We start from the raw sequence: 14,549 nt of genomic DNA, 5'->3' as shown, positions 1-14,549 counted from the left end.
CACTTATACTGCAGACAATAGGAAAGTCAGGCGCGTGAGTTTAAACGAGTATGAAATGGCTGTCAAACGAAGAACTATGGTAGCGAGTTCAAAAATATACGATGAGCAAAACCAGAAATATATGCTGTCGCACGTGCCCACACGGACCTTCTCGAGTATTTAACATTTATAGAAAACATTTCTTCGCCATGTCTGCCTATATTACATACGCTTCATCTTACACGCACATGCTTCGTCCTATCGCAAAGCCGTTGTGGAGGCTGCACGCATGTGATGTCTCCGTTGCCCCATTCCTAGAGTAGTACGGCCCTGTTGGAATGGCCAAGATAACAGGATCACGGGAAACCCGCGTCAATGACGAGGTGTACAGCGGTCTTTGAACCTAACAGTGACTCCTGCAAAAAAGATCCAGCTTGGAAGGTCACGCGCAATAGAGTGTAAAGCAAGCACGATAAGAACCCATGAGAGCCCCCCCCCCCCCCCCCCCCGGTGTTCAAAGCACCACTATCATTTTTTCGTTGTTTTTTTTTCTTGTCACAGTGCCTGCAATGTCTGGCGGCGAATTATAGCATTACTTTCCTATTTTTCCAACACGGGACAAACAAAGCAATGATAACATTCTATGGGCAGCGCCATGCACTGTTGACCAACCATGACACGACGAATGCAGCGAGTAGACGCTGTCTGTTTAGAAAACTTTTGCGCCATGGACGGAGAAACCCAGGATGCAAAGAAGACGGCGAACAAAGACGTACTAAGACATCCATAAAAGCCAGGGAAATAGACAAAGAGACAGTTGCATACCCCCTGCCAACTTTCCAGAAATTTTTCGTAACGTTTATGAACTTGAGGTCGTTATACGATATCACGAAATCAGTCTGATTTAATTGAATTCTGGGGTTTTACGTGCCGAAAGCACAATTTCATTATGAGGCACGTCGCAGTGGGGAACTCCGGATTAATATTGACCACCAGGGGATCTTTAACGTGCTGCTACACCACAGACACGCGCACCTGCACAATGACCGTGGTGCCTGAAGTTGAGTGCACTGGGCCAGGTGACGTTGACTGAGCCCTCGACTTACCCGGCCCGATGAGAGAAACGCGACCTCCGAGAGAAGCGACAGGAAAAGCCACATCGAATGCGGAGAGACGAAGGATGAAAGGGCCGATGTGACGGTGCATGGACAGTTTTCGGCGACACCGTCACTGTGTGGCTTTCGACCATTGCACGGGCTGATTGGCACCCGTGTGAGTGGTTTGCGATACTACGTGACCGCCTCCTGCTTCCAGTCAGAAGCCACGATGCACTTTGCGCGCGTTTTGAACTGCTCGCATTAGAAGGCGATACGTGATGTGTTCTCGAGGAAGGAATCGACAGCCTCGTAGCAAAGCAAAAGAAGCAATACACAACGTTTTCGTGTCAGTACTCATGTAACACGTATTTGAAGTGGGAAGTCGGTAGTTCGGCCCGACATAAAGCTGACGCTTTATATTTCTTTTTTTTTAGCACGGCGGCTGCCAATATCTGCACGTCAACGCAATGCGCAAAATATATGTGTAGAACCGTTCGTTTACATGCATTATTTAAATTATTACTAACTACGATACCTAACATTGGATGTCTACACAGTTGCCCGTTATAACTTCTATCACTGTACTTCTGACGACATCGAAAACCACCAGCGACCAACGGTCTGCCGTTAAAAAGCAAAACACCAGGCAGATTAATCCTTGCAATCAAACAGGGACTTCAGAAAAAATGGGAGGGGCAAGGTGCCCCCCCCCCAAAGGTCTGATAAGGGGCGCAAAGCAAGATAATGGGATGCGCGAACAACGTTTCTGCCTAAGATCTCTGCATAGCGCGAATATGCGCAGCGAAGAGAAATAAAAAAAATAAAGAAGTCGTAGTTTCGCCCGAAAGGTGAAGCATCGATAGTGAGAGCAAATTAGTAGACATCTCTACGAAGGAAGGATAGTAACTTTATCGGCCGTATAAACTCGCGAACATTTCGCTTATTAACTAAATTACCAAGCATAGCCTCATGCGCGCACAGGCAACAAACACATCTCACTCGATGAGCGCGGACACTAGCTGTCAAAACGCTAGCTCACGTGAGGAAGCGAGGCAGCAGTAGCGAGCGAATTCACCTTCGCGCTGCATCTCGCTTCAACGCAAAGTAAGCGGCGAGAACACATCACACACGAAGTTGTAGCCGCGTTTACATGAATGCAACAACTAGCGCATCGCATCTATGTAAACGGGGCTAATGCGCTAGGAAAGCGCGTCACATTAATGCGTCAGACAGGGGCGGATTGGATGGTAAGTCGACTTTCGCAGTGCATGTAAAAAAAAAGGGGGGGGGGCAGTTATGAGCCAAAACCACAATCTGATTATGAGGCACGCCGTAGTGGGAGACTTTGAAATAGTTTTGACCGCTTCGGGTTCTTTAACGTGCACCTAAATCTAAGTACACGGGCGTTTTCACATTTCACCAACATCGAAATGCGACCACCGTGGCCGGGATTCGATACCGCGACCTTGTACTTAGCAGCCCACCACCATAGGCACTTAGCAATCACGGCTAATTGCAGTGCATGTAAACTGGATCGCATAGCATTAGGTATTATGGGAAGGGAATTTTTGGTGCGGATCTGGTGCGCTCGCCGAGTTGCGGAACAAAATGATCGATGAGACTGTAGAGACTCCGATGGCGACGCCGGATCTCACCGCAAAGTGCGCGCCGCGAGATCATTTTTCTCCCGATGAAAGGCTAGCATTCCTTGCAATCATTGTTGACATGAGACTAGGAGAGCTGCTGGAAATGCAAACACAACGTTTAAAAACTTTTAATCGGTAGTGCGACACCAAATCATGCAATCACCAAAGCAAGAAAAAACAGCGCACCGGCTGTGCCAAGAGCGTTGCTATGCCTGCGATGCGCGGCACACCATCGTATCAGGGTTAATGCGCTACATGTAAACGGTGGCGCATCGCATTACTCGTGATGTGCTAGAAAATGTGATGCGCTACTCGTCGACTCGTCGACCCCCTTTGAGGGATTCCCAGCGCAGCCTCGCTCGTGCCCACTCTCACTCCCCTTGCCATTGGGCATTGAGTGGGCCCATGCAAAAAGTTGAGACTTCGAGCTCGTGACTGGCCGTTACCCCCCTCCCGCGAGACTATTGCTCACTCGCGTGCGCGGGTATCGCCACCAGCGTACGTGCTCGTCATTCGTTTGCCCACGCGCCCGTAGAGCTGTGTGCGTGGAAACACGCCGCAGCAGCAGATGACGCCGACGTCTGCTTTTGCACACATTGTGCGTCGTCCACGGTCTCAACGAGCGGCATCTCATTCGATGCCCGCCTGGCTCTTCTCCAGAGCGAACGTCTTTAAATCGTCCTCAACAAGGAAACAAATTATCCGCGCGAAAGTGGGGTGAAAGTGTTAATGAACAAAAAAAGAAACCCAGCGTTTCGTAACCGCCACCCGGTTCGACATTCCAGCTCACCCTCGGTTTCTGCTTAGAAAAAAAGAAATGCTCGAGTTATTTGAACGGCACCACAACTACCATCCCACTGCTGAGCGCCAGTCGAACACATGCGCTGCACAAAATATCGATACTGGACAATCCAAAGTATGCGCCAAAATCTCAGTACGACGAGAAAAAATGTAGAGCTCGAATAGTTACTTAAGGTTCAGCGATGACACACGGCTAAACATTCGCGTGCATTCACAATGTGTTGGCTGACCTGGCCCACGGACTCCGCTGTGCGCACCATCCGGCTGCAAGGCTTCCAGAGATTTCAGCCACTTCAGCAGTGCATGCTGCAGCTGGGCGACGCCACGTGCCACGGCTTATCTAGTTGTGGCTTAAGGTGCAACTGGCGCGTGCCCAGCGTGAATTGTCAAAGCCGAGCGAGCACTCGATATGGTGTTCGCCCGTTCCAACACGACGTTGTCACACACACACGAAATAGCAAGCGTTGAAATGGACATGATTCTGACCGTTCGAAATGTCTCAATTCGGTCGGCACCTAAACTGCTCGCATGCAGTTATCAGCTCACACTTCCACAGTCCACCAGTCATAGCGCCGTATAAACCAGCGCTGGCTGCCTCTACGTAGATGTTCTAAATGTACGTAGCACGTAACACTGGAGCCATACTTGGAACACACTAGCAACATTTTGCACCATTTGGCGCTGACCTTGTCCCCCCAATAATAAGTACCTTGCGTACCCCTTCCTTCATTTAACACACTGCACTTGCTACTTTCCTGTCAGTAACGCTATGTCACGCTGACACGCACATGGTGTTCTTGACCTCGAAGAATAGGGGGCGCAGAGGTGAAAGAAAAAGGCAAGATGCGCAAGATGACCACTGTTGGGCGACAAGCCCCAAGAAGGATGCAAATGTTTTCTTAGCATGCATGGGCTCTATTCTCGACACGCATGGCGGCTGCACGGCCGCCATTTACCGCCATGTTGACTTATTGCTGTCGATATGCCAGCTGTCTTAAAATTTGTGCTGGAAAGCGGAAGCTTTGAAAAATGAAAGTTTTACGTTTTCGTCGAGATGATGAAACGTGACGTAAAGCTGTAAGTTTGATCGAAAAATACCATGTCAGTTTGTTGATAGGCTGAAGGAATATCCCGTGTGGAACGTCACAGGAAGGGCCGTTTCGTAAATGTCAGTTTGACGTTGCGTGATGTTGCGATGGGCCACCATTGCAGAGATTTTTCCGCCACAGTTGGTCGCGCGACGAGCCGCGCGAATTATGCTAATGAGCGGCCATGTGCAATGCCGGCTGAGAGACATGTGTATCGCCGCATTTTCCTCCGTCGTTTGGGGCCATGAATTGATCAATTATGCGTACTCATAGCATTTGCAATCGGTCTCGGGTGGCGTTGGTATTCGTGCTTCGGGCCATCATTGTTCTTAAAAAGAAAACGCCTTTGTTTCCAATAATTCGTCGAACATTAAAAACCGAAGATTTTTTGCACTTTTCTCTGCTCATACCGTAATCAAGATTAATGCCTTTTCACATCATCAGAGGTTATGACAACGGTGGCTTCTTAATTTATAAAAAATGAAGAAACTCCTCTGGGAGTCGTCTAAGTATGCGTAAGCACTGTGTCACTTGTTCATCTCCACGCAGCGCAGTGTCATTATCAATGTTATGAAACCTGATCGGACCAGTATAAACGCGCCGCGGCGACACCCATTACGGCGGACGGCGGCGCAACGTGAATTGATGACGCAAGCATACTGCAGGTAGCGGCGCCAGGTGGGCAGATGACGCTTCGATCATTATAAGCAGTTATCGCTCTTTAGCGCCTTATCCATCCGCGGCGGACAATTATCAAACGTTATCAACCGCATTCCGGCGGCGGCGGCTCGGCTGCGTATGGTGCGGCCGCAAAAAGGGCCCTATCTCGAAAGCTATCTGCAATGGGGACAGACGGCGCCGAGTGCTTATAGCTTCGTGTGCGCTGTGCCCTCGCGCTTAGTTCGCTTTGAAGCGAGAGGCAGCACGAAGGTGAATCCTGCGGGCCCTATCTTGATAACGATTGTCTTACGTGACGAATTGACGGACAGACTTCTTTCCTCGTTTGGTAGACATAGAAATGCTTACGCATTTAAAAAAATGTACGCGGGGCGGCGCCTTGGAAGTTTGCTCACCATGTACGAGTAAGCAGCGCAGTGAACGTGACATGGCAGGGCCGGCGCCTGCGTCGCGCAAATGGCTACTTGTGGCGTGCACGACACTATCTGTGATATTCGGCCGCTTCTCAGCCAGCCGAGTCGGGCTGAGTCACTTGCGTTTCACGATAGAGTGATAATGCGGCCTAGAATGCGGCCTTCATTACCACTTGGTTGGCCGCGTATGCTGTCAAGGTAGAAAACAAGGGCGTCGGTGCCAATATACAATGACTCATTCCGTTTCTCGGTAACACGCATCTTGGCTAATAAAGTACATGATGGTTTGTACGCAGCAGAAGACGGAAGCGAGACGCGTCTTCGACGGAATAAACAGTACGCGCTGAGGTAGCTGCTTTATTTTTACTGAGGAGGAAAACTATTTTGCTTTATTAAGAACGCTAGGTTCAGGGCGTATAAGCTACCGTTTCTTAGCCGACACGTCAAATTTGCTTGATAACTGGAAGCTTGGGAGAGGTGGTGATGCAACGGTTACCTGGGCTACAACGGTTACCTGGGCCCCGTCAAGCCATTTTTACGGCTTTTAGCCCAGTGGCCCTTCCAGCATATTGTCTGGTAAATAAACTTGAATTTGACTTAGAATATGATTTGATATCGACATGACTCCACAGCGCAAAAGACTTTCTTCCGTCCTCGTCTTTTGCGCTGTGGAGTCATGTCGATGTCAGATTTGCGTCACATTATGAAAAGAAAATCGGCGCCATCAGCGTCATTTTGTACGCGTCGTGCGCGCGCGCGCGCGCGCACACACACACACACACACACACACACCACGTCTCGGAGAAAACGGCGGAATGTCGAGCATAGGGCCCATTTCATATCTGCCGTGCAGAGTGTCCAATCCTGGCGATAACGAGACGTATACTCAAACGATCCACTGCGGCGATAGTATCGCCATCAGGCGCGCGCTGATTGGCTGGTTGAGCAAAATCAAATGACGTAGTGCTCAACCAGTCAGTCAGCTCATCCGATTTTGCTAAAACAGCAAATCAGCGCGCGCCGATGTCGAAGGCGCGGCCAAGGTGACAGTATCGCGAAAGTGATCGTTTCAGAAAACTTCCCCAGCTAGTGGCACCCGAACCGACGATGGACGAATACTGAAACTGAAATGGATGGTTAGAAGGTATAGGGCCACTGACATTTCATGAAAAGCCCTGTATACCCGTGAACAAAAGTATACGGACCTGGGATTGTGCGATAGAGCCGATATTTTCCTCAGTCTGTGAATGCAACTTGAAACTGAGGACTGCAGTCCGAACTGAGCATTGGGAACTTTCCAGTCTACTCGTCAATTTCAGTTTATGCATGCTAATTACAAAGAAATTTAGTTTTTTTTTTTCAGAGGCCCTGTGGTCCGGATACTTTTGCTCACGGGTGTACATGTTCACAGTAAGTGCTGCGAAGTGTACACGACATGATCCTCACAGCTTCCATAATGATGCGAAAGGTGAAGGGAAGCAGAAACGAACAAAATGGTGCATTCATAAAATATAATGAATGCGCTATTTGTTTTTTTCTTCCGTGTAACAGCCGGCCGAGAATAAAAGCGTGGTGTATTAAGGTCAATTTGGTGAAGGAACACGAGGCGAAACATTACTGACATCAAGGAAAGCACACAGAAACGTCCTTTAAAATATGCTGGGCCGATCCAGTCGGCCAGCTAGATCCTATAGGCATCAGGAAGAGGCATATCTCTCCATCCGGATCCGTATTCCGATTTTTTTGTTGTTCCTGAAAAAAACCGGACCTTCTATAGCATCAATATAATCGGCACAGGCCGAATTTTATGCCGCAGGATATGAGAAGCAAAAGAAAAGACCAACTCAACAAATGCACCTACATATGACATATCACCGCAAAGAATCGGGAATCAATAATGGCTAAACACTTATTTGGATCAGTTGGCTACCGAGGTGTGCGAATGGTCGTTCTTTTACTCTCACTGGCAAAGCGCAGTTTGTGCAAATATCCCCACCGTTCTCAACATGACGGCGAATGCAAAGCATTTCACAATTTACGTTCGGAAAATAACGCATATGATCTGATAGTTTGCCCCCTGCCTGAGCGGCTTCACTTATACCCATAGGTTAATTCATTCACATAACAATCAACGCCAGCAACTTATAGATGATAAAATGACCTGTTGGAGCAGAATTTTGCGGCTTCACCTCCTAAAAGTAAGGAATAGACCTGCCCCCCTTGATAACATGCGCAAACTGCTTATATTATCCGTAGACTGACAGAGCTGTAGATGTACAAACGGAGTAGCACACTTAGATTCGCATCGATCGAAGAACACTTACCGATCTACATCCACTGAACCCGCGGTCATTGACCAGCGCCCACAGGTTCAGTGGCTATGGCCGCTATGGCGTGGTGCTGCTGTGCACGAATGAGGGCGCCACACAAAACCACCCATGTGCCCAGCCTTGGTTGCGCGTTAAGAAACCCCAAATGGTCGAAGTTGAACAGGATCACTACTATACGGCATTTCTTTAAACCTTTGTGTTGCTGTGAGGCATTAAACGATTGATCTGCATGTTGACGCATGTGTTTAGAAAAAGTTTATTTAGACAAGAGACGATACGAACACTGTTACAATCACGGCACAATTCCACCAGGACGATAACATATAAAAAACGAAGCATTGTATACACGGCACGTTTTCAAGGTAGTATCCGAGTCGTCACTCACCAACATATAATCACAAAACCCACGGAAAGGCACAGTTACACATAAACTAAATGTCACATGTATAAAATGATGTTGTGACAGAGACACTTTACACAATTTTGAAGTGATGTGCATGTGATGTGTATATATAAAAATGATCATGCATACGAGAGCACACAAACACAGTAATCACGGGCACGCCCGTGATAGTAGTTGCGTGAATGTAGGTGCACCTACATTCTATGAGCATTAAATGAATACTTCTGATGGCCTGGTTACAAGAACCATGCTGGTCGAAAATTTAACCATACGCGTCCATCAGCCGCCGACAGGAAACGGCATGACCACTGTATAGAAGGAACTCTATCTACTCCAAGGAACAACTCCTCTGACAGAAATGACAGTAGCTCAAAGTAGAGCCTCCCCAGAAGTAGAAACAGAGCGCGGCGACGATGTTCCGCGGCAACTGCCTAGCACCGGTTAGGCCATAGACAAAAGGCCCCCAAAGCAATTAAAGGTCGCACAATGCGGCCACGTGAGCAGCAACCAGATGTAATAAAAGGGTTAACTCCAAGGCTACGGAAACCAGTACGCACGGCCCTCCAAAATATCCTGGCAACGACGCATTGCAGTAGCACATGTCTATTGGATTCTTGAAGGGGGCAATTAGGACACAGCGAAGATGGGACTACGCCCCACCGCTCTATAGCCTATCACGAGTTGAAGCACTTGCCACCCTAGACGCCACATGAAGTCACGTAGGTGGCCAGGGAGAAATGACGTTATCGCATCCCACGACACATTATTGGAACGTGCGAGGCGCGCTGGGGGAGCTAGAGGAAGCAGTAAGGCTGACATAGTATTTACTGCACGGTTTTCGAGAACGTCTACATCAGGACATACCTGTTGTATGTGGCGATAAAATGCCACGGCCGTACAGTAAAATGTAGGTTCGTTTAATACCTGTGGTCCGCGATTAAAGTGCACGCCCGGTAACATGTAACGAATTTTTGTGCCAAGGAAATAGCAGACAAGTTCCCGCGCAGGACACTGATCGCGATCTAACAGGCGGAGCATAAATCGCAGAGCAAGCAGCCGGCAGCGGACAGACACGGATGGGAACGCGAACTCACCGCGAGAGCGTGGTTGCCCAAGCGCCGCGCGACAGACCAGTTCTGTACTGCCCAACCAGAAGGAACCAAGAAGGAACCAAGAAGGGACTGCAAGGACCTAGTAACCCGTAATGGAGGCTGTACAACGTGACAAACGTATCACACTCGGCCGCAAAATACAGACTGTGCTAAATACCTTCTTTCTAATAGGGGTAAATCATACCCTTGTACATCTTGAATATTTCGCCTTACATCTTCAAGAATTGAAAGCCACACAGTCTGATATGCCATCATAGGTGTAATCAAGGCCTCAACTACGAGGAGAATCGCTCTTTTGAAGTCGAAAAAGGTGATTTAGGCATATTTGTGGTGAACAAATGAACAGATAACGACATTTCGAAATATTTAGCGCAGTACCTGAAATATTTCCGTACTCAGCGAAAATTCGAAGGCTACGGGATAAGCTATCTTCATTCTTGAGACATAATGCGATGCCATCGGCGGAGGCTGTCACCTTCACTACACCGCTACCAGGCAGTGGGAGACCGCATACGTAAGGGTCTCTCACTACTGAGCGCAGAAATGGCTCAAGGCTGAGCACAAAGAGTACTGGGGATAGAGGGCACCCTTGACGAACACCAGGAGTAACGGGAAATGGTGCACTTTCCCGACCATCAAGGAACAATGTACATCGGATATTTGAATAGGCAGTCCTAATAAGTGAAATAAAATTTGACGAAAAGGCGAACGAGATCAGTACACTAAACATGTAGCTGTTCAAGGCGATCGAATGCCTTTTCTTGATCTAGTGAACCTAAGACCACGTGCTGGCCTGTTCAGCGTGTATGTCATTATACCACGCGTAGCGAACGAGTGTATAGGTAGTTATCACGTAACGTCACGAACGCAGTTCCTCACCGCGCAGTACCCAAATATGCCGGCCCCGATGAATTCAGTGCACCATATCACGCGTACGCTGTTTTGACACTGACTTTTTTTTCCCCAGGTTATCACTGTTGTGTATAGATTTCTCGCTCGGCACAAGACGCGCCTGTCGTGCTGTCACAGTTCTTGTTTACGCAGCTTCTCGACGTCCTAGTATAAGAAAGATGGTGGCCACGATGACGTTAATGCAAACCATCTTTATTACCGAGCTATTGTTAGCAAACAACGCAAGTGATCGATACTGCAGTGCAATCGGGGCGCACCGTGTATCTTCATGATAAAAACAGCGAAAAAGAAAAACGGGCACAACAAGACAGAAATACACAGGACTGGCGCTCATACACACAGGATCAGTACACAGGATAAGCGCCTGTGTCGCCCAGTGAACTCGCCCAATTTACCCCGTGTATCAAATGGCTGGCTGCTTTATAATTATACGGCGAACCCCCCTCGAAATCGGTTGTTACGGCCATGGGTAACAAGACATTTCCTTTTTTTTTCTTCAACTCCTAAACAATGTTACCTCCGTATTAAGGTCCTTACACTTACGCTGAAGGCTTTCTTAGAGAAAATAACTCGCTGTGGTACGCTCTGCATCGCACTACGCGAATGGCTTGTCAAGGCGATGAAACGCGAAGCATCCGTCCTGCTCCTCCTTTGTCCTGGTTTATCTGTGCTCCCGCTATTTTGCAAATGTGAACGGCATATCCTAAAACTACCCTTGCATACTGAATGGGTGGTCGACAGACCACTACTGGCCACAAGATGAACTGAGGTCCAAGAAAACACAGCTGACGAAGTGCGTAAAACCCATGCTAACGGCTCGATCAAACTTCGATTAGCGTTGTTTTCTTGAAGTGCATATCCTAAACGTTCTTACCAATGAAACAATGACACGTGCAGCCTGTGTCAAATGTGCGCAATGCGCAAAATGTAGTCAACAACGAGGAACGCTTGTCCGTGTGTTTTACTACGTCCTTGTGTTGAACTTCGCGCACTACATTCCCTCACAGTATGAACCAACTCGCCCAACAACAAGTTTTATTGACGCAGAAATGTTGACCGAGAAGCAAGATCAACCGCAGCTGGGCACGCAGACAAAGACTTGCAAAGAGGAACGGCAGGTAGAACACCGACTCGCGCGCGTAGGCAAGCAGCGTTGAAGCGCTGTGCCAGCGAGAACCGAAAAGCGTGAAACTGAAAAGCAAAAAGACATGCATCTAACGATTGCCTTTGACATTGTAATTTTGTTTCGCTGTCCGGACCTTTACCGCTAATGGCGATTTGCCCAGCTGCTGCTCTAAAGTCGTTAGCATGACTCAATAACAGCGAGCACATGTAGCCCTCCCAAAAGGCACCAGGTAGGCAAGCGTCAGTAGAGATCGAGGCGCCGTGCCTCAGGCTCACCGCAACGAGGGCCAGGACAGGGTATCCCTCCAGGTGCTCTCGACGACGGCTGGCAACAAACTGCACTGGCGGACGGCCTCCCCACAAAGCATGCACTCTGCCCGAGCGATCGCGTACGACGAGGTGATAGCGCTCGTGACGGCTTCTCGGCCGTTCTTCCAGGCTCTCCGGCGCGCACCCAACCACGGTCGCTGCCGGCACACGCGCGCACCTCACTTCTGAAACAAGCTCGAAGCGATTGGCGGCGTGCCGTCAAAACACGCGATACGTGCCCCGGCGTACGCGCTAAACAACGTCACGACGGGGAGGACGAGGACGGAGAGCGAGGAGGAGGGAGAGCGGCGCTGGTACGGAAAGAACAGGCCCCCAACGCTGCTCCGTCCCAAAACGGGGATCCCCCGAGAACAAGACTGAACAGCGTCGCCCAATGGGCGGCTCCTGCGCCAAAGACGTCATACGGCCACAACTTCGCACCGTTCTCGTTCGTATTGCAACGTATTTCCCGCCTTCGGACAGAAGATAAGGCGGCGGCAGGCTCTTGGCGAATGCGCGGGCGACAACTAGCAGAGAGGCGCAATCGCTAACCGATCAGTGAGTCAAGCTGGAGCGACAGCGTCACAGTGACTCACGAGCGACGAATCGGCCTACGCGCACCAGATGAAAGACAATGCTCCGAATACGACAGAGTGAAGTTGGACGCCGCAAGTGCGATGAATGCCGTGCCGCGTTGTCACGCTGCAAAAACGACGGTTGCTGACTTTCCGAGGACTATGACGACCAGTCAGAGAGTGCGGTCCTAAAAACACGGCCTGACAGCATTACAAGGAAAACGTTTTGCCAGAAATGCGTTAAGGAAGCACCGCTTTAACACGCCGAATGAAATTTCGCTCCAGATATACATACGTGGAAAAACACTTCCGAGGTCGTTTTTGACATATGACGGAACCTGTGTACAAAGTGTAGGACAACGGTTGAAAGATGAAACTTAGCGAAAATACGAAGAACGCCGACAACAAGCACAGCAACAAAGAAAAGGAAATAAAAACACAATCCTTCGTGGTTCCCAGCGGTTAATTTCTGCACATCAGCGTTACATTAACCGCCGTTATATTTTGTATACGGACTGGACTTTTATTTGTATGTTTCTAATTCCTCGGCAGATCATACTACGCTCCATCAGGGCGAAAAACTGGTCCACAAAGGCCACGAATACGAGCCAAAGCCCTCTCCGCAACCAAGACGGCGTCTCGCCGTTCACCGCGCATCATTCGCGGTCTCTGGACGCCGCAAACGGGCTCTCGGCTTCTGTGCCATGAAACGACGCATTGGGAAACGAGGAAAACAAGCGGCATCAAGCACCTGACGTCACGGTCCGCACCCTTCTTGAAAGGAAAAGTGCAGCTAAAAAAAAAAGCGAAGCGAGGGACAACCTGACGCAAACTCGCTAAAGCCAGAGAACACAGGATGCGACGCCCCAGGGCGCACGCAGCGCCAGAAAGAACCCGTAAAGCGGTAACTCGTATCTAGGTCGCCGGTGAAAGCCCGCGTCTTCCTTCCAGCTCCGAGACGAGGAACCGCTTACACAGAAGGAATCCGGTAGTTACGCTCAAAAAGTATTAGAAGGTGAAAAAGATCATTCAATTCCCATTCAATGGGAGCAGAAACATGCACAAAAGGGAATGCGCTAGAGGACAAGCCAAAAATGCCCATCTAGGTGTTTGTTTAGTGTGTACATCCTGTCATCCAAGGACTGCACAAAGCATAAAGGTACCCGCAGTGGTTGCTCAGTGGCTATGGTGTTGGGCTGCTGAGCACGAGGTCGCGGGATCGAATCCCGGCCACGGCGGCCGCATTTCGATGGGGGCGAAATGCGGAAACACCCCTGTGCTTAGATTTAGGTACACGTTAAAGAACCCCAGGTGGTCGAAATTTCCGGAGTCCCCCACTACGGCGTGCCTCATAATCAGTAAGTGGTTTTGGCACGTAAAACCCCATAATTTTTTTTAAAGCATAAAGGTGTATTGAAATCACACCACAGCGTAAAGGACGATCGAGATGAACTCGACAGGTGGGACGCCTCGAACGAAAAAAAAAGGAAAGAAGAAAAGCTCGAACATCTGCCCCTTGAGACAACAGCATGCAGTGAGGCTGCGAAGGTATGCGTGTAGTCAGATGCCGGAAGCGCGCGCGGCGGGAAACGCCCCAAGTACCTACTCGCGCGTTTTCTTTTTCCGTCCCTTCCATCCGCAGTCACCGATGCGTTTCCCGCGGTAACCTCGAAACAAACAATTTCGCAACGACTTGTTCCAACGAAGGACATCATTCCTTGTGCGTTACGCCAATCACCAAGTTTGGGTCGACGACATGAACGAGGGAAACAATTAGATACAAGAGAACACGTCTAGTCAAAACAAGGAAACTTGATCGTTCAGGCAGGCGACGGTTCTCGAGAAATACCTAAGGGCGCACGCATGCAGCGCCTTCGGGAGTGCTTACGCGCACATGAAAAAAAAAAAAGAGCAATAACAGCGGCAGCTCTTGCTATATTGTAGCTTTCGATGGAGGCTACAGCGTGTGCGGCGTATATTGCGAAAGTCGCATAGAACGCGAACGAATAGTCAACATCATGGGCGTAGGAGCGCTTTATCCTCAATGCACAAGGAATTGAGATGAAGAAAAAAGGCTGGTG

The 14,549-nt window shown here is 49.2% G+C and overlaps 1 protein-coding gene across 3 annotated transcripts in view; it reads right to left on the bottom strand.

Moving 5' to 3' along the window:
• LOC142588558 (CD109 antigen-like) overlaps positions 1–14,549 on the bottom strand; it is a 142,573-nt gene that overhangs the window by 82,259 nt on the left and 45,765 nt on the right. The window contains exon 1 of one of the 3 annotated variants that reach the window (XM_075700400.1): positions 11,861–12,128. The exons of 1 other annotated variant lie outside the window; for it this stretch is intronic. In XM_075700400.1, the coding sequence (XP_075556515.1) occupies positions 11,861–11,952 (92 nt within the window). In that variant the 5' untranslated portion in view covers positions 11,953–12,128. Of the gene's footprint in view, positions 1–11,860; positions 12,129–14,549 lie in introns of those variants that run through there. One more of the 3 variants, XM_075700398.1, reaches the window with a different exon arrangement.

The sequence above is a fragment of the Dermacentor variabilis genome, chromosome 1 (assembly GCF_050947875.1).
Source record: "Dermacentor variabilis isolate Ectoservices chromosome 1, ASM5094787v1, whole genome shotgun sequence".
NCBI classification, from domain to species: domain Eukaryota; kingdom Metazoa; phylum Arthropoda; class Arachnida; order Ixodida; family Ixodidae; genus Dermacentor; species Dermacentor variabilis.
The sequence above is the reverse complement of the archived record's forward strand: the minus strand, read 5'-3'. Positions and strand labels throughout refer to the sequence as shown.